General features: G+C 48.2%; 2 protein-coding genes across 3 annotated transcripts in view; one reads left to right on the top strand and one right to left on the bottom strand.

Moving 5' to 3' along the window:
- The window catches only part of VPS51 (VPS51 subunit of GARP complex), a 38,816-nt gene extending 37,054 nt beyond the window's left edge, over positions 1 to 1,762 (bottom strand). The window contains exon 1 of the mRNA XM_068115004.2: positions 1,225 to 1,762. Within this exon, the coding sequence (XP_067971105.1) occupies positions 1,225 to 1,374 (150 nt within the window). The 5' untranslated portion in view covers positions 1,375 to 1,762. The remainder of the gene's footprint in view (positions 1 to 1,224) is intronic.
- A 160-nt stretch (positions 1,763 to 1,922) lies between these two features.
- Positions 1,923 to 19,543, top strand: part of NVL (nuclear VCP like) — a 54,265-nt gene continuing 36,644 nt past the window's right edge. For both annotated transcript variants that reach the window (XM_068115008.2, XM_068115007.2), the window contains exons 1-4: positions 1,923 to 2,102; positions 6,123 to 6,193; positions 17,304 to 17,356; positions 18,588 to 18,678. In XM_068115008.2, the coding sequence (XP_067971109.2) occupies positions 1,932 to 2,102; positions 6,123 to 6,193; positions 17,304 to 17,356; positions 18,588 to 18,678 (386 nt within the window). In that variant the 5' untranslated portion in view covers positions 1,923 to 1,931. The remainder of the gene's footprint in view (positions 2,103 to 6,122; positions 6,194 to 17,303; positions 17,357 to 18,587; positions 18,679 to 19,543) is intronic.

Here is a 19,543-nt window from a genome sequence, read left to right as displayed (position 1 = left end):
GGGGGTCAGGATTAGCTCCGCGGATCTGTCTGATGATGCCCGGCTGCGGTCTGGATATGAAGCGCTGTCCCCCTGTTGAGGACCTTGGGGGGTCAGGATTAGCTCCGTAGATCTGTCTGATGATGCCCGGCTGCGGTCTGGATATGAAGCGCTGTCCACCTGTTGAGGACCTTGGGGGGTCAGGATTAGCTCCACGGATCTGTCTGATGATGCCCGGCTGCGGTCTGGATATGAAGCGCTGTCCCCCTGTTGAGGACCTTGGGGGGTCAGGATTAGCTCCGCGGATCTGTCTGATGATGCCCGGCTGCGGTCTAGATATGAAGCGCTGTCCGCCTGTTGAGGACCTTGGGGAGTCAGGATTAGCTCCGTGGATCTGTCTGATGATGCCCGGCTGCGGTCTGGATATGAAGCGCTGTCCCCCTGGTGAGGACCTTGGGGGGTCAGGATTAGCTCCGCGGATCTGTCTGATGATGCCCGGCTGCGGTCTAGATATGAAGCGCTGTCCGCCTGTTGAGGACCTTGGGGGGTCAGGATTAGCTCCGCGGATCTGTCTGATGATGCCCGGCTGCGGTCTGGATATGAAGCGCTGTCCGCCTGTTGAGGACCTTGGGGGGTCAGGATTAGCTCCGCGGTCCGGATGTGGACCTCGGTCCACCTTTTGACAGCCAGGCCTAGAGGTATGCACACTTGCCTCAAAGCCGTCTATCCTGGATTTTAATATGGATCCAGCATTTCTCAGGCAGGGTGATTCATCAAGGTGTTTGCTGTCTCGTCTCTTGGATAGATGTTAAACTGGGTGTCCCGTCTGCCAGCAGTAGTTGGTGGACGTTAAAGATCTGACTGTGTCCTCGGCGAAGAGTAGGCGAGCCATCTCTGGCACCATAAACAAATTATTAACTCCTACCCTAACCTACAGAGGGCCCTCAGTGCACTCTAGGTATAGCTGCGCCCTCAGCCAATGGCAATGACACTACCCCCAAATCCTTGTGCTACAAATGAGAGAAGACTTGCTGTTATTAAATCGTTTAGAAAATAGTTGAAGAGCCGCGCAGTTATTAAATCATTACATTAGCCTGTCCATCGCTGGGCAGCATGACATCGACATGAGACGGCCGTGTTTTTAATCACTTCCGCGTTTCGTTATCATTTTCGCTTCAGGTTCTGTCCAGACCATAACCTGGTCTACAAACCCACGGCTCACCCATTAACATTAACCTCGATTACCTTCGTCATGAAGACGTCCGGGTCGAACTTTGCGCCGTCGATATCACACGGGTCGTCCTTTTCAGCGACCCCGTAGAACTCCTTCAGCCTCCCGTGAGGACGCCGTCCAGGTGGAGCCTCCTCGGCAGGTCCTCGGTCCGACGCCGCCATCGTCAGCCTTGGATATGTAGGCACAGATCGGTTTTCGATCGGTACATCCACAGCACACGCTGCCCAACCCACCAGAGTGAACTCTTCTTCCTCTTCTTCTTCTCCTTCTCCTGCCAGACGTTTTTTTTTCGTCTTCCTGTGCCGGACGGTGTTTTTTTCTTCTTCTTCTTCTTTTTCAATCACTTAATAGTGGAGACCACTTGGCGAGCAGTCCACGAGAAACTTGGTGACTTAACACACGTCGGATGTAATGGTGAAGATCGAGACAAACTCAGATTCTCCCGAAGTCCGATAAGGACGTTGTTGGGACTAGCGACTAGGACACGAATTCGCCCCCTCGACCCCGAAACCAGCTTAACCATTGCTTCTTGTTACGGTGTATCGTAACGATTTGTTCAGCCGGTGCGTTGTTCCACCTTCCTTCTCGGGAGTATAATATGAGTATTATAAGTGAAATTTAGTTTTACATTTTTAGCGAGTATTTCTCCTCGCACATTATTTATCAAACCACAAGGAGCGCAGATTTCGTTTAATTTGCTCAGGGACATGATTCGGGAATGATCACGTGTCTTGCCGGCGCTTTTACCTGGTTCCGGTTAAGGGTTATTGCTTTGCTGTACGGGTCTGGCTTCATCGGGAGCGAGGAGAGGAGCCTCTCTGGGATGGTGCGCTCTTTTGCTCGGGCGCAACCAATGAGGGATCAGAGGCTTTTCGAGCGCGTGAGACAGGTTCGTGGTCCCGGGTCGTTTACTCATTTCGCGTGGTCCGGCCACGGCTGTGTTCACTTTTCGAGTTTCTTGTATACCGCTCGCCAAGTTGCTTAAGCAGTCGATTCGAAACCGAAAAGGAACGGCTGGCTTGGCAAGCGCTGCTTGGTAACTGAACACACGCCCAATGTGGTCAAGTCAACTCTGCCAGAAACCCTCTTCTGGTGAAACTACCAAAATCAAGACTCGCTGCTCACCTTCACGCTTTCATTCCTCTTTTCCCGCCTCTAGAACAAACTCCCTCACTCTCTTCAATCCCTCTCCTCCCTCCAGGTCTTCAAAACAGCTGTTCACCACCATCTCTTAACTTCCCCCATCCAAAACCTTGATATTTTCTACCCCCATCTTTTACTTAATACACCCCAAATCCACCTCCTTCAAATTCCCTGTTTTCTTTCCTGAAATCCCCTGTAGTGTTCATCTTGTTTATCCCGTGTACCCCGCCCCAGCCCTCTCCCTTCCACAGATCTCCCGATGTCCCTGTTCCCTACTGTTGTGCTTCCCGCTCTCTCTCTCCCCCCTCTTGTCCCCCACTCCCCCCTCTTGTCCCCCACTCCCCCCTCTTGTCCCCCACTCCTTTTATCATGTGTTCTATGTGTTAGCTCTTATACGAGCCTCGACTAAGTATACAAAAATATGAAAAAACTAGAACGGCACTCAGTAGAGAGCATATACCTCCACCTGGTTGGCCATATCACTCGATGGTGAAGAATCACTGAAAAAATTATACTAGCTGGATCCGGATCAGGATCTTCAGCAAAATTGAATCGATTCTTCCTTGTCAGACACCCAACCTGTCCACCAAGTTTCGTCCAAATCCGTCCATAACTTTTTGAGATATCCTGCTATGTATCGTTTTTGGCCAGATCTCCCAATGGTGAAGAATCACTTAAGAAATTCTAGTAGCCGGATCCGAATCCGGATCTTCACCAAAATCTAAACATTTCGTCCTTGTGAAATACGCTACCTCTCTGCCAAATTTCGTCCGAATCCGTCCACAACTTTTTGAGATATTTTGTTCACAAACGGACAGACAAACAAACAGACAGACGGGTGAAAACATAACCTCCATCCACCTTTGGTGGCAGAGGTAAACAGATGGATACAGAAGGAAACTCAGGTGGGAGACTGCAAATTTGAAAGGAGGAAGGGGGTAGGGGAGGGGAAGGGGGGTGGGGTTTAATGAGGGTAGAAAAGATGATTGTTTTGAATTTGGAGTGATCTGAGATGATGGTGAACCTGGAAGGAAGAATCTGAACCTGAAGGACCTGGTGGGAAGAATGAGATTGAAGAGAATGTGCAAGTTTGTTCCATAGGTGGGAAAAGGAGAACAAATGAATGCACGTGAGCAGTGATCCTTGATATAGGTAGTTTCACCAGAAGGGGGTTGATGGTGGACCCTGTGAGCCCTGCAGAAACCTGGGAGGAAAGGGGGGGGGGGGGGGGGAAGCACGGTTAAGAGCAGGGGGTGCAGCACCATAAAAGAGGCGGTAGAAGACAGAGACCACCGACCTATCTGTGATGGCAAAGTGATAGACCCATATACTCAGCTTCAGCACGGGAGATTCCATTCATCTTGAAAGCCTTGGTTTCCACAGCGTCAAGCTGAGCAAGATGTGCGACAGGGGAGCAAGCCCAGAGAGGATGTAAGTACACCATCAAGCTGCGAATGAAGGCCTTGTAGGGGATAGGTGTTCAGATGTGCCAAGGAGGACCTTTTACGATGGAGGATGCCTAGTCGGTGGCTGGCTTTTTGGAGGCCAATTTTGAAATGTGGTTTGCCCAAGGGAGATCATGACCGATAGTGAGACCCAGGAGTTTGAATGACTGAACTTCCTCAAGATGATTGTTAAGAACGTAGATAGGAGGGCTTGCTATGCTATATGGTCCTTTTGGAGAGAGATAATGAGAGTGTGAGATTTGTGAGGATTGAAAGTCATATTCCAAGTGTTTGACCATCTTGTGATGTTTTTTTCATGCAAACTTTGGTTTTTCGGTGGGTTTTTTTGCAGGTGCGAAAATCTGCCAGACTTGCCGGTGCTGAGGCAGCTCTCTGAGAATGGCCAGAGATGTCAGTATATGATCAGATGAACCAATTGGAGCAGAGGAAGAACAGGAGAGATTTGCCAGAAAGTTAGTCATCACCAAGTACAGAAGATAGAATTTGCTATTGGGAGAAATCCGGGTGGGAAATTTGACAGATTGAATCAATCCCATGGAGTCACAGAAGTCCTTTGCTGAAGTTCCATGACTGGTGAGAGAGATACCAACATGTAGCCAAGTGGCATAGTGACGATTGAAATTGTCACATATGAGGAAGAGAGAGTTGGGAAGAGTGGTTGAAAGTTTGTCCATGTTGTCTAAGAGAGAGATTTAGATAGAGTCGTCACTGTTGGGAAGATGGTACAACACACATGTGGGCAAGACGTAGGAATGGAGGATAAGTTGCAGCCACAGGTGGTACTCCTGGGTGTTGGGAGGTGTAAGATCAGTGCAATTGGGCAGTGAGAAATTGAGATATTGAAGTATAATATAACTCTGCCACTGGGGTATGGTTCAGGCCTATCAAATCTCAGAAGACTATAACCAGGGAGAGAATCTAAGGAGTCAGGGACATCCTGTGGGAGGAAGGATTCTCTTGAACGGATTATGTCTGGTTTACCGGCAGTGGCCTGGATTGAGAGATCTGTCAGGTTGGAGCGGAGACCTCGGATGTTTGAGGTCCACCGAGTTGGAAATAGGGAGCGAGGAGGCACTGGGATGGTGCATTTTTGCTGGGATTCTCGAGGTAATTTTCTCTGTGGCTCCGCTCACCTTGGGTCACAAGGTAACGTCCTTGTGCAAGGGAACATCTTCGATTGGGTGCAATTGCTCCCATCTTCGATTGGGCACCGCGATCCATTCCCCACACAGTTTTCCTCAGTATCATAATGTTGCCTGGAGTATTACATAAATCTCATGCAAGTTGAGGTTGCTTGTCCACTGGCATCAGTTGAGAAAAGGAAATCTTGAAAACCCGCTGCTGTGAGGTCTTACACGCAGCCCCGACGAACTGGAACAAAATCCTATTGGCACTTTTCATGTTAGCAGGTGTCTCGGACTGCCCGAGTTGACCATAAGGCATCTTCACGATGGGCACGCTTGCCTGACATGATGAGCATGCTCTATAAATGTCCGTTTATGTAATGCATCTCTCAAGTCATCAAGTGTACATTGCTCCATCACACATTGGATAATTTTGAGAATAATGAGCTATCTCCTTCTAAATGGTTATGCAGAAATTCACCAAACTTGGTAGTTCTGATAACCACATGGCACGAGGGTGTAAAATCAGTGTCCTTTTTGGCCCCGCCCACTGGGGCCGGCTCAAACGGTCAACTACTGAAAATTGCAATTACGGGCACATTTTATAATAAAACTTTGTACTGTATACGCAATCAACTTTGGGATGCGCATGAAATATATAACATTTTTTGAATTCAACCCCTGATGAATTATATATATATCAGGTTCTATCCTGATATTATATATCAGGTTGAATTATATATATATATATATTATATATCAGGGGTTCATACCCCTGATGGTGGAGACTTGGAGTCATGGGGTCAAAATGGGACAAAAAATGTAAACTCAAAATTTAATATTGGGTCAATCCTGGTGGGTCCTTTCGCCATCTTTCAACTTTCATTTCGGTGGGAAGCGTCGGGGATATGCGATGACGCGCCATAGATTAAGCTTGGGTTGTAATTTATCACTAGACTCCATCCTGTATCTGCCCACCACCATCTGCCTCATTGTGACGTCGTCGCACCCCTTTACATACCGCTCTGGAGAGTATTACCATTTCCACAGTGTTTGACCATACGTACCCTTGAGGAGCTGTGGTAAGCTATGAAACTTAAGGCACGAGGTGTGCCAGTAAGGGATGTGCATTTTCCGATAGCAAAAGTAACCCAATCTCTTGCTTCTTATCTACAGTACCTGCACAACTCAGGAGAGAAATATGTGGACGTTGCTTCTATGGCCGCAGATTTGCAGCACACATACAGGTATCCTGTTTGCATCATGTTTGTACCAATACACATTTTACAACTTCAGTTTTCAATATTTACACAAATTTTGATAAGACTTTTTGATTTTGGTCAAGAACAGTGTTGTCCCTCATTAATTATCCCCATGCTATAAAAAAAAAACAAAAAAAAAAACAAGTACAGATACATTTAAAGTACACCGCCCCCATGCCAAATAAATAAATATCCTCCAGCACGGCAATGCCGGGGCGCCTTTGGCACCTGGCGATACCTCCGTGCAACTCATAGAGATGTATTGGGAGGGAGAGGTGTACAATAATTGATTGATTAATTGCATAATTAAAATCAACAAATAATGATCATACAATATTTTCTTAGTCAATTGGCTAATAGCATACCTAAACCACCAGTACTTCATGCGAAACTAACTTTTTGAAAATGAAATAAATTTGTCATGAATTGAAAAAAAAAAAAATGATTGATTAATCAATAAATCAACAAATCAAAAATATCCTTTACAGCCAAATCACTTGGTCACTGTCGTGTCCAAATATCAGCTTCCTAGCTCAAAAGGTGATTGAGATATTGCCCAGAAGAGAAAGGAAATAAATAAGTACTTAATTAATTTATAATAATTAAGTAACTAATAAATTTATTGATTAATCAAAAAACAAAAAATACTTTTTTTTGCCAAAGGACTTGCTCACTATTGTGCCGAAATTTCAGCTTCCTAGCTCAAAGGATGGCTGAGATATTGCCCGGACAAACAAACAAGAAAACAAGATAGAAACCGGAGTGAAAACTGAGTACCGTAAAACTTCACCGATAACGTGCACATTTTTAACCCAATTTTTTTTAAAGTTAGAGGTGCACATACATAGGTCTAATTTTTTTGTAAGTTTTTTTTCCAGATTGAAAGGATCTTCGAGGACGTCTTCGAAAACGGAAGTGGCAATACTCAAAGAACAACAACAAAGAATAGCTAAATGTTTAATATAGAATATATAATCTGTAAGTTCACAATCATGAAGCAAAGTATTCAGTCTCCGATTAGTCCGTCTCATTGAATAGATGAAGAAGCGGCTCCAGATTTGCACCTTCTCTGTCATTGTTCAGGTAGTGAAAATCATTTTCGTCGCGGTCGGATTCACCGCCGTCTGGTGCGTTGGTGTCGCCATCCGTCCAGAGAGCACCGTATTGGCTGCCGTCCATTGCGTTCGAAATAGAGCACTTGATGAAGCCCTTCTGGATGATGGCAGGATCAAGCTCGTTCCAGACTTTGACGATCCATTCTGTGATGTCTTGGAGCGTCGGTGTGCGCATACACCCACCTGTGGTGAAGGTGCGCTGGCCTTCAAGCAGCCATGTGTTCCAAATGCGAGCGCGTCTTTCACTGGTTTGTTGACGGTGACGTCGAGTGGCTGCAGCATCTTTGTCATTCCACCAGGCATGATGGCGAGGTCTGTCTTATCGGTGACGAGCTTTGTCTTGATGGACTGCATGCGGTGGCAGCGGAAGGCGTCGAGGACAAGCCAGCGCTTCTTCACAAGTCTGATGTTCACCTCAGATATTCCGTCGAATTCCCGCCCAGCACCTCCGTTTCCGCGATCTTCAGCGTATCGAACAATGTTTCGTTTTTGAACGATGGTGTGTGATCGTCGTCGAGAACTCATGGTTAATTAGGGTAAGAAAACTAGTGGAAATAGAAGTCGGTGGTAAATATTCTGAACAACTGAATGAAGCTGTTAAAGAACACTTGGTTTTTATAATAAAATATAGACAATTAATCAGCAACTTGAGTACCACGTGATTGTCGTCCGACAATAGGCTACGGTTTGCCTCGTTGGATTGTCATCCGACTTCCGCCGTTTATTTAATACTAGGGCATGCCCGTACTATATATATGCCCGTACTATATATTGTTGCGAATATGGAATTTGACCTCCATATCCGCTTGTAAATATTCCCCTATCTTCTCCGATACTCCCCAACTCTCCCCTTACCCCATTCCCTAGTCCCATTGTCTGTAAACAACACCCATTAGAGCCGATCTTCCCCTTCATTCCCCCATTAAATGTCGTGCCCAGGTCCCCCGCACCACACGTAGACAATTATAGGACATCTTGCTAGTTATTCTTAATCTATGTCAGTTAAGGACTTGTTTCCATTAATTATGACTCTTCGTTGCACCAGAATGTGATGATATGGCACCAGTAGGAGTTTAGGACCTTCCCATACCTCCCCGCATCTCTTCCCATCATCTCAAGCTCCAACAACAACCACAACAACAGCGGCTTTGCGTCCTCACTCCGGCTCGGTTGGCCGCCATTGAACATGTGCTCGACGGGGTTACCCAGAAGGGGGCTCCCTGTCGGCCCCTCGTCAAGGGCGGAGCCGGTAACCCCCGCACCCAATGAGAAGCCATGGGCCGATGCCATATGGGGCGGAGCTAACGAGCGAGGGCGTGACTCCCCGCCGGATATACGCGGCCCCGCGCCGGACGTGACGTGAGATGCGCCCCGAGCTTGGAAGGACAAGACGCCACCCTCCCGAGCGCTGAGCGACCTCCCCGGCATCTCCACCAAAGTCGCGACCCACGAGCGCTGAGCGACCTCCCCGCATCTGCTGGACACCACCGTACGTGATTCTGTCCCTGAGCCAGGTGCACCTGAGCCATCGACTGCCGCTTTCCTGGCCATCAAACCCCGTGTGAGTGAGCCTTGTCCCGCGTTTGTCTGTAGTCTGTCCGGGGTTAATATAAGAGTGTGTCTAAGTGCCTGTCTTCCTATGCTGTCCCTCTTGTAGTTGTAATCTAACCTTTTTCCGTACGAATATACTTGAGAACTGAACCCCTGGTGTCGTATTGTGTCATTATAATCCAGCCGGGTGTCTTCTTTTTCTTATTGAGCCAGCATAGCGCGATTAGTCAACCCCGGGTGCAATCGGGGTAACTTGTACGGATACGGCGGCCATCCCGCTCGGCCCACCATACCATCAAAGTCGTATCTGTAACAATTGGTGTCGGGAGTGAGATTCGAGGCCCGACCAAATTTTGAAGAAAAAAAAAAAACGAATAGAGGAAAAAAAAAAAAATTTGGTCAAAATTTAGAGCGGCCGAAATTTGTTTTGTTTTACGAAACTCGAATTTTGCAAGTCGCGCTATGGCGGATCAAGACGGCTGGGGTCCGGTAGGGGAGAGTGAGGTAGGGTCGATCCAGGACCAAAATGAGGGACGTGAGGAGAGCGAAACAGCGAGGGTAGCAGGCGCGCAAAATGGCGCCTCGCTGGTCACCGCGCCGGCGACCGTGACAGCGCCCCTGGTGGATCCGAACCTTTTCCTCCTGCAAATGGGGGCCCTTATGGACAGGCTAGAAGCCAAAATGGGACAAATGGGGAACCGGATGGATGCTCAGGGTGAGCGATTGGAGGGCCAAATGGGGGTAATGGGAAACCAAATGGGGGTAATGAGGGACGAAGCGAGGGGTACCGGTGAGAAGTTAGACAATAATTTTGAGGAGTTAGACAAGAAAATTGGGAAGTTAGACAATAATTTTGAGGGGTTAGACAACGGGATAAAAGAAGTGAAAAATGGGTTAACGGGGGTAGAAAACAGAATGGCCGCTCAAGAGAATCAAATGGAAGGGATGCAAAAGGGGTTAGAGGGGTTAGAAAACAGTATGGAAGGCAAATTGAGGGACATGAGGGACCAAGCGGAAAGGGAAGTTAAACAAATGGAGCAGCAGATAGAGGGGGTCAGAATGGGGGTAGAAACCAAACTGGATGCTCACAGGGAGGAAATGGAGCAGATGAGGGTGGCATCTGGGCAGGAGATGCAAGTGATGGGAGAGGAGATCAGAAGAGGAGTGAGTGAGGAGGTCGGAGGAGTGCGCGAGGAGGTGAGGCACTGTAAGGAGCACATGGAGAAGGAGGTGAGAAAGGGGACTGTAAAGTTACAAGGGGGCATAGAGGACCTGACGCAGGAGGTGGAGCAGCTGACGGTGGGACAGACGGAGTTAGTGGAGCAGGTTCAAAGGAACACTGCGGTATTAGGAGGTTTAAAAGCGACACAAAACGACATAAAAAACGACTTAATAGCGACAAAGAGGGAATGTCAGATGGTACGTGAGGGACTGACAACGAGGTTGGACGAGGTGATAGAGGTAATGGAGACGAAGGACCGGCAGGTGAGGACGCACCTGGAAACGGTCAAGGTAGCCTTAGAGGATGAGCTTGAGGATACGTACCGGGGAATAAAAGAGGTGAAGCAGAAATTAGAAGAAGTGGAAGAAGGGATGAGCGAAATTAAGAAGCGACGGAGAGGGGATAAGAAAGAGATAAAAGAGGAGATAAAAGAATTGGTCCAAAGTCTGTGTTTGGATCGTGATGATGTGCTCATTAACCGGATGAGGGATTCGCAGGTGATGGAGGAGAAGCGAAGAGGAAGAGGACCCGGTGTAAGTGGTGACCAATATGGTCGTGCGTATGATGCGCCAGGGGATTTAAGAAGCTTGGGGGTCGAGATAGACCCGGGTGTTCGTGAGAGGCCGTTGGTGAAGTGTGCGACAGGTCTGGTGTGCGAAAGAGGAGGTGTGCGAGAAAGTCCGACTCTGGGGTGTGTGAGGAAAAAGTGCGTGCCAAGGAGTAGTGAGGGTGCTGGCGAGAGTGAGTCGGTCGTAGCGCGTGTGCGAGGGAGCACATGGAAGCGCGGTGTGGTAAGTGTTACAGAGGGTGTGACGGGAGAGTGTGCGCAGGAGTGTGCGCGAGAAAGGTGTGTGACGGACAGGTGCATGGGGAAAGAGTGTGCTGTCAAGAGTAAGGGTGAGTGCGCTGTCAGGAATGGAGGTGAAAGTAGTGAGAGTGACATGGAGCGTGAGTTAGTTGTGACAGGTGAGCGAGGATGTACACCTGGGATGGAAGGATGCACACCTGGAATGGTAGAGCGTGAGTGGGAATGCACGCTGGAGTTGGTGGTGAGGCACGTGGTTGGGTGTGCGAATGAGAGCACACCTGTGATTGTCACAGAGGAGGTGACCGAGGAGGGGGCGCGAAGAGGTGTATTGGTGAGGTGTGCTACGAACGAATGTGTGCCAAAATGTTCGGTGGTCAGGTGTGTGACCAAGGCTGTGAGTGGAATGAGTGTACCTGGGTGTGTAAGGAAGGGTACGAGGAGCATGGGCACAGCTGGATGTGTGAGCAAGGAACGGGCTGCGGGGTGTAAGCGTCCAGGTGAAGCATCGACGTTACACGGGTTAGAGGTTAGAGCGACTTTTAGCCGAAGCAGGCCCTCGGTGCGTGCCGGGCCTCGCTTTGAACGGCCGCGTCCAGGCTCCACTAGGCGGAGCTGGCAGCCCGATAGGAAGGGTCGTCATGGCGACCACCTTTTGTTGAGGCATTCCGGCAGGTCGAGATCGGGACATTGGATGGCTCCACGCCGAGGTGATGCGTGGGATCTCGGCCCGGGTAAGCCCCCGTCCCTGCACCGAGTGCCGGACGCATCCAGCCGCTGGCACAAAACAACCAGCATCCATTGCTTGGCTTTACGAAGCCGGGCTTTGGACAGGGATTGGCGCACCGAGAGGTATTAGTGAGTAGACTGGGTGATGAGGTTAGTGTTTTGGACCCAAAATTAGAGAAAAGCAAAATTTGATGATTGGCAAGGGATTGGCAGTAGTGATTGGCAGATGATGGGCAGTGATTGGCAAATTTTTAATTTGTTGAAATTTGATGTGCAAAATTGGTAGTGAGAGACCCCCGATGTGGTGGGATGGCAAATCCACCATCCTTCCCATGGGGGGGCAAAGGAGCAATAGCTTATGGGGTGTATGGCAGTGAAAACTAGCCCGGGTGGGTTAGGTTATATTGTAGGGATCTAGAAGAGATTGACATTAGGTGACGTTAAGATTAGTTAGTGACTGATACCTGTAGTGGGGACGCAGGTAGATTAGTATGGATGATAATGACGTGGGAGCGCAATAGTTTAAAGGGACGACTGGGAAGCGCAAGTTTCAGAAGGGAGTAGTTAGCTGAGATGATGCCGTGTGTGTGAGAATTGAACAGGTGTGATTGCACAGGTGTGCAACTGGACAGGTGTGTGGAGCAGTGTATGAGTAGTGAGTGTGTGGATCAGCGCGAATGCGCTTGGGGAGAGAAGGGTGCAGGTGGCACCAGGTGTGAGAGCACAGGTGTGCAGGTACAGGTGTGTGGAGAGAGTTGGAGTGAGTGGTACGGAGTGGTGTGCATGGTGCGAAGGTGTGGATGGGGGAAGAGTGGACCCCTTTCACGAGCACCCGGGGCGGGTAGTGTAAGTGTTAGGTAGAGGGTACAGGTAAATTGTAGTTGGATATTGGCATCTGTGGTGCGGGTGACAGAATGGTATGTGGATGGGTGCGTTGGTGTTGTGGAAATGGCTAGGCGTGTAGCCTGTTAGTGTGTGTAGTTGGTTGGGCGCTCCACCACTGTGAGGATGTCGGCCAGGTGAGGCCGCAGGTGGGCTCTGGGAGCCGGTAGTAGTTGTTGTGGATGGGGCCCGAGGATCCGGAGGACGGACCCGGGTAGCCCAGTGCCAGAGGGCACCGAGTGGGGTGACAGAGCCAGGAGGGGCCTGCCCCAGTTAGATAGGTTAGGGTGAGGAGCTAGGTAAGCTCGGGTGGCAACTGCAGTGGTGGAGGTGTGCAGGTGGGTAGACCCACTGGGAGAGGTACACGCCACAGCCCAGAAATTGTGCGAGGGCACCGGGAGATGAATCGGGGGAGTGAGACCCCAAATTGAAGCGCACCACAGTTTGGCCAATGGGAATTGGTTTTTAGAACCCATAGTGTAAGAGGGCCAATGGTTTGGCCGGAGAAAGACCCCGGGTAGTGTAAAGTTGTTAAAGTCATTTAGGAGATAGTTAGGATTGAAGAACCTGTCGCACCATACGCAGCCACTTACCTGTGGTGATGATGATGACTCCACACCTGTGTTTTCTTTGTTTGTGTTGCAGAAATGAGAATTGCTGTTGGATTTGTGAGACGCATCACGACGTGGATGAGACATTGGGGTGATTCCATCTCTCCCTCCCTAGGAGGGACTGATGATGAATTGGTAATGGCAAATTTTGATGTTGAGTTGGAGATGGCAAATTTTGAGGAGAGTTGAAAATGGCAAATTTGATTGGTTAGGAGGGAGAGAAGACGAATTTGGTATATGGGAGGAACGGGGAAGACAGTAGGGATGTTTGTTGATTTGTAAAGTAGATGTTTATGGGTAGTGTTGTGTTGTGTGGATACAGTAAGGGGTAAGGGAGGGGCCATGTAGGTTACCTGGTGGGGGGGGGGCGTACGATAGGAACGTACCTGTCTCACCTGGTTCCCATGTGCCCCCAGTGTGCATCACCTTACATTGCGTGCACTTTTGCGCCCTTACCACCTTACTCACTTGTTTCTTCTTTTGTCTCCCACCTCCGAGGATCTGGCTTTGGGGTAGAGAGAGAGGAGAGAGAGGTGCTGGCTGCGCAGTTGTGGGCCTGCACTTTCGCTGTTTGCTGCCGGGATCGATACACCATATGGACCGCAATGTTTGTGGCCACCCACAATGGACCGCAGTTCGTTTGCGGCCAAGCACCACCCGGGGATGGACCTATGGGTCAACGTGGCACCTATGCCATACAGGTGAACCACTGTTAATTAACACCACCAAGTGCACCACAAGAAGAGCAAGAGACACCTGCAGGGTTAGGGGTTGTTGAAGTTATTTTTATTCCAATGAACAATGGTGACTGCACCGATTGGTGGTGGGGTGGTGCTGTTGATGCTCGGAAAGGGTGCTCTGCACGTTATTAAAGGCCGTCGGCCACAGAGCACTCGTGGGTTGGTGTATCGATGTTGGCAAGCGCGCTCTCTCTATGCATAACATCTGCATGTGTTCCTCCAAAGACAGGTCCTGGATCGTAGTGTAAATATCAGCGTAGTCTTGTAAATAATGCTCCCTACCGGCTGTATGTTTAGTTTGAGGATTCTTTCCGGATTCGGTTATCCTGTGGGTGTGTTTCTGAGAGGAGAAGGGTGCAACGTCGCAGGGGGACATATTTACTCATTTGTGAATATCTATAAAACTGTCGCACTCAGGGTAGAGTTAATAGTAGAGGGAACTACATTGCGTGCCACACTAAAGTAGGTAAAAATTTATCGGGTCGGGACGCCCCGAGGGTAGAGAAGGGTGCAATGTTGCGAATATGGAATTTGACCTCCATATCCGCTTGTAAATATTCCCCTATCTTCTCCGATACTCCCCAACTCTCCCCTTACCCCATTCCCTAGTCCCATTGTCTGTAAACAACACCCATTAGAGCCGATCTTCCCCTTCATTCCCCCATTAAATGTCGTGCCCAGGTCCCCCGCACCACACGTAGACAATTATAGGACATCTTGCTAGTTATTCTTAATCTATGTCAGTTAAGGACTTGTTTCCATTAATTATGACTCTTCGTTGCACCAGAATGTGATGATATGGCACCAGTAGGAGTTTAGGACCTTCCCATACCTCCCCGCATCTCTTCCCATCATCTCAAGCTCCAACAACAACCACAACAACAGCGGCTTTGCGTCCTCACTCCGGCTCGGTTGGCCGCCATTGAACATGTGCTCGACGGGGTTACCCAGAAGGGGGCTCCCTGTCGGCCCCTCGTCAAGGGCGGAGCCGGTAACCCCCGCACCCAATGAGAAGCCATGGGCCGATGCCATATGGGGCGGAGCTAACGAGCGAGGGCGTGACTCCCCGCCGGATATACGCGGCCCCGCGCCGGACGTGACGTGAGATGCGCCCCGAGCTTGGAAGGACAAGACGCCACCCTCCCGAGCGCTGAGCGACCTCCCCGGCATCTCCACCAAAGTCGCGACCCACGAGCGCTGAGCGACCTCCCCGCATCTGCTGGACACCACCGTACGTGATTCTGTCCCTGAGCCAGGTGCACCTGAGCCATCGACTGCCGCTTTCCTGGCCATCAAACCCCGTGTGAGTGAGCCTTGTCCCGCGTTTGTCTGTAGTCTGTCCGGGGTTAATATAAGAGTGTGTCTAAGTGCCTGTCTTCCTATGCTGTCCCTCTTGTAGTTGTAATCTAACCTTTTTCCGTACGAATATACTTGAGAACTGAACCCCTGGTGTCGTATTGTGTCATTATAATCCAGCCGGGTGTCTTCTTTTTCTTATTGAGCCAGCATAGCGCGATTAGTCAACCCCGGGTGCAATCGGGGTAACTTGTACGGATACGGCGGCCATCCCGCTCGGCCCACCATACCATCAAAGTCGTATCTGTAACAATATCTATCTAAAATTATATCCCCCCCCCTCTATTTACATGAAATGGTTTGGTCCATTCGCAACGCCAAAGCGAACGGCGAACGGCTTGCGAGTACAGTGACAATCCCCCCCCCCTCTATTTACATGAATGGTTTGGTCCATTCGCAACGACCACAGAACCCCCCCCCCCCCCCTCTATTTACATGCAATGGTTTGGTCCAAAGCGAACGGCTTCCGGAGTTTGGTAAAGAAATCGCCATCGCGTGCACAAACGCGCAGGAAAGCGAATGAATCGCAAATTCGTTTTTATTAGTTGTAAAACGTAGTTTAACGCCAACATAGTTTGCAAACGTGAAATAAATGAATACGCTCTCAAATGTGCCATCCGAGGCAGAGTGTGTCCTCCACGTTCGGCACACGCGATCGTTCGCTGCTCTCTGATTGGTTGAATCGTTTTTTGGACATAGCTCGGTAAGTAATTGTCCGATTAATATGAAACCTTGAAAAGGCACATCCTCGGGTCCCCAGCAATATACCTGGCAAGTTTCAAGTATATCGGACCGGTAGTTGTCGAGAAACAGCGGTCACAGACAAACAAACAAACGTACAGACGTACAGACAGACAGACAGAGATTACTGGAATTATAGATAGATGCGCCGCTATGATTAAACTTTGCTCAATCACAACTGAACATCGTGATTGATACGATTTACGACTGTCGTAAATGTAGTTCCTTGACCTGCCGTGATATTCTTTCATTAGCGCCGCTCTGTTCAACTATTACGCAATCATGGCCGACAGTCGTTGTTGAGATGGACATCTATATTTTTGACAGATGTAATAACATGTTTTACATCGATATTTTTTTTCATTTGAGTGCTGAAATGGCGGTGCGTATTATATATAGGTCTATAGATTTTTACACCGCGACAAAAGTCCAAGTTGGGAGTGCGCGTTATGCACAGGGGTGCATTGTAGTCGAAGTTTTACAGTACTCCCTTTCAGTGCACATCATTACCGGGCCCTCTTCTGTGCCCGGCAATGACGTCATGCAGCGCCTGGAGATGGCAAAGGAAAAGAGCGGTGTACAACAATCGGGGAGCTATTTGAATGGTGCCCGTCATGCTATCTTCTCCGAAACATCTGTGGAGAAATTCACCAAACCTGATAGTTATGATCACCACGTGGCAAGAAGGTGCAAGCAAAGTATGTTTTTTTGCCCTGCCCACTGGGGTCAGGTGGTGGTAGTTCGTATGCAGCCTGTGGGTGCTCGTTGCATCCTTTCCTGGGTGCGCAGCTGCCGTTGATGCAATGCCGCTCTGTAACCAGTCATCTGGTTCTCATTGTGCCAACCTCGGACGGATGACAGGCTGAGTCAACCGGCCTGGTGTTAATTCAATTGCATGGCAGGGGCTCAAACTCAAGACCCTAATATATCAAGCGAGCCAATTGACCATTAAGCCAACACCAGTCTTCGGGTGGGCTCAAAAAGGTCAAATACCAGAAAATGCAATGATGGAGACATTTTTAAACGCTTAACAAAACCTACATGCAATCAACATTGGGGGAGGCATGATATGTGTAACAATATTTTTGATTTGACCCCCAGTTCATGCCCCATGGGGTGGGGACTTGGGGTCACAGGTCAAAACGGGAAAAAAGATTTAACCCAAAATTTGATATTTGGTCATTCCTGGTGCAACCTTTTGTCATCTTTCAACTTTGCTTTAGTTGGGAAGCGCTGGTGATTTGCGCTTGCGCGCCATCGACTTCGCTTTAGTTTATTTTATAAACAGCAATGCACGAACAAACAATAAATAGGTCTTCTTCTTCTTCTTTTGTTCTCCCAAGGAATGAATATGGGCGAAGACAAAAGGTGGCTTTTCGGATCCTTGTTGAGAGAGGTTTGTTTGGCTATACAAGTGTGAACATTTTCGGCTTTTGTTTTATCTCCACTGAAATATTACTTTATCTGCGCTCTTGTTCCTATATACCTTTCCTTGAGTTTGCTTTTGTTGTTGCTGTCTTTTCTTTATTTATTTTGATCCCACCTATATGCAGTAATGATGTAGCATTTGCAAAGAAAAACGTTTATATATGTATGTACAGGTTGTTTCAAAATGAGTGATACCACTTTAAACGTTTATTTACAAAGAAACAGAAACCTCAGGAACAGGAACCAAACATTTATTGAAAGCTTATGACATGGTATTTTCTATCACTCATTGCTATTGCAGGAAGTCACTGCTATGGTTAGTGAGAGCCCAAGGTCTGAAATTGGCATTTACACAAAATCCTTGTAATTGACGTTCTCGATGTGTGCCCCTTCCAGCTCCTGTTCAGACAGGCATTGATCCTGACTCCAAAGTTCTGTCCAACTTTCCTGTAGGTCTCAGGTGGTTCTGCCCCCCAGAAAATGTTCTTGTGGTTGTTGATGGCACCGTTCAGGTGGAAATGGGCTTCATCACTGAACCACATCAGGGTGATCCAGTTTGGGTACCGCTCCATCCTGTCACTGAGCCAAGTGCACATATCAAGTCTCCTTCTCATGTCATATTGACTCAGTTTATGCCTAATAGAGATGATGTATGGGGAAAGCTTCAGTTCCTTTGCGAGGATACACCAGACTGATGTTGGTTTGATGCCCAGATCCTGGGAGCACCGGCAGTGGGACTTCTTGGGATTGTCCGCTCCAGAATCCCGCACGGCGACGATGTTACTGATGCTGGCTTGGCTCTTGGTTACTGATGCTGGCCTGCCACTGTTTCCCTTGCTCTGGTTGTGCACTGTACCCATGTGCTCAAAATGTTTCACAATACGTTGAATGGCACAATTTGTGGGTCCATCACGTGTTCTGAGGTCGTATTCTCGACAGAACCTCCGGCGGGTGTCTCCATATGATTTTGTCTCATACCACAGAGCCACCACCTTTGTATTCTGCTCCACTGTCAATGGCATAGTTGAGCTGCGGAGCTAGAAATCCCAGGGAACAAATACCACGATAACACCACCAAACCCTGAAAAGGAAAACTGTATAGGTCAAAAAACCAAAGAAATGGCAGGAAGTCAAAGTTGTATCAATCTTTTTGAAACACCCTGTATGTATGCTATCTCCCTCCTCACTCTGGTATACAGTTTACAGGGGTGTTTGTAAGATGGAGAGAGAGTCGAAGCTGGCCATGCGGGAGGCAAGACATTCGGCCAAACGCGTTCTTGGTGACGACGGGTAAGTGAGATGGCCACATATGTGAGCAGTCCCCAGAACTCAGGTTATAAATGGCATATGTTAAGGTGCCAACTACTTCTGTACGATGATTATAAAACGACATAAGGATTATCAGTACTTGGCCTGTAATTTTTATCATTACCTGCAATGGTTTTAACGGAAACATTTAAGCACAAATAACATACTTATCAAGTTAAATAGTTCCGTCAAGTCGTGTCCAACTTGTAGTGGCATTCATGGTCAGAGTTCTTTAAACAACCCTATCCTGCACTGCTTCCCGAAGCTCTGGGAGAGACAGCTTGTTGCAACCTTTAACCCATCAATCAGGCACAGGCAAGGTCTGCCTCTTCCTCTTCTTCCCTCAACCACACCCAGCATGGTTTGTTTTCTTCAGACTTTTGTTTTCTGCACGCATGATGTGCCCAAAGCATGACGGTTTCTGTTTTACCATCTTTATATGCAATATATCTACATATATCTGTGCAGCGTCTGTCCTGTCCTGTGTTGTCACTGAACTACTTTCTCAAACTTTTGTGAAATCGGACCAAACTTCTGGTATGCACATATCTCTCCCGTCGGTATGTCCTAAGGGTATCTTTTTTGGAAAATTTTCCTATTTTTTTAATTTTTATTTTGGATTTTTTTAGGAATTTAATTTTTTTCCAACTTCAATTGTTTATAAAATGTGATATCACGTATATTACAAATACATTTGTGCAAAATAATTGTTTGAATTATGATTGGTTTAAACCATGACAAAACGGCAACTCGGGTACAGTCATTTATCTATATATCGACACATCTGGGCAGTGTCTGTGTTGTCACTTGACGACTCCCTCAAACTTTTGTTTCCGTGGTTGTGAAG

Source organism: Myxine glutinosa, chromosome 5, assembly GCF_964187855.1.
Source record: "Myxine glutinosa chromosome 5, kmMyxGlut1.1, whole genome shotgun sequence".
NCBI classification, from domain to species: Eukaryota; Metazoa; Chordata; class Myxini; order Myxiniformes; family Myxinidae; genus Myxine; species Myxine glutinosa.
Note: the sequence above shows the minus strand (reverse complement) of the source record. Positions and strands in the feature narration are given on the sequence as shown.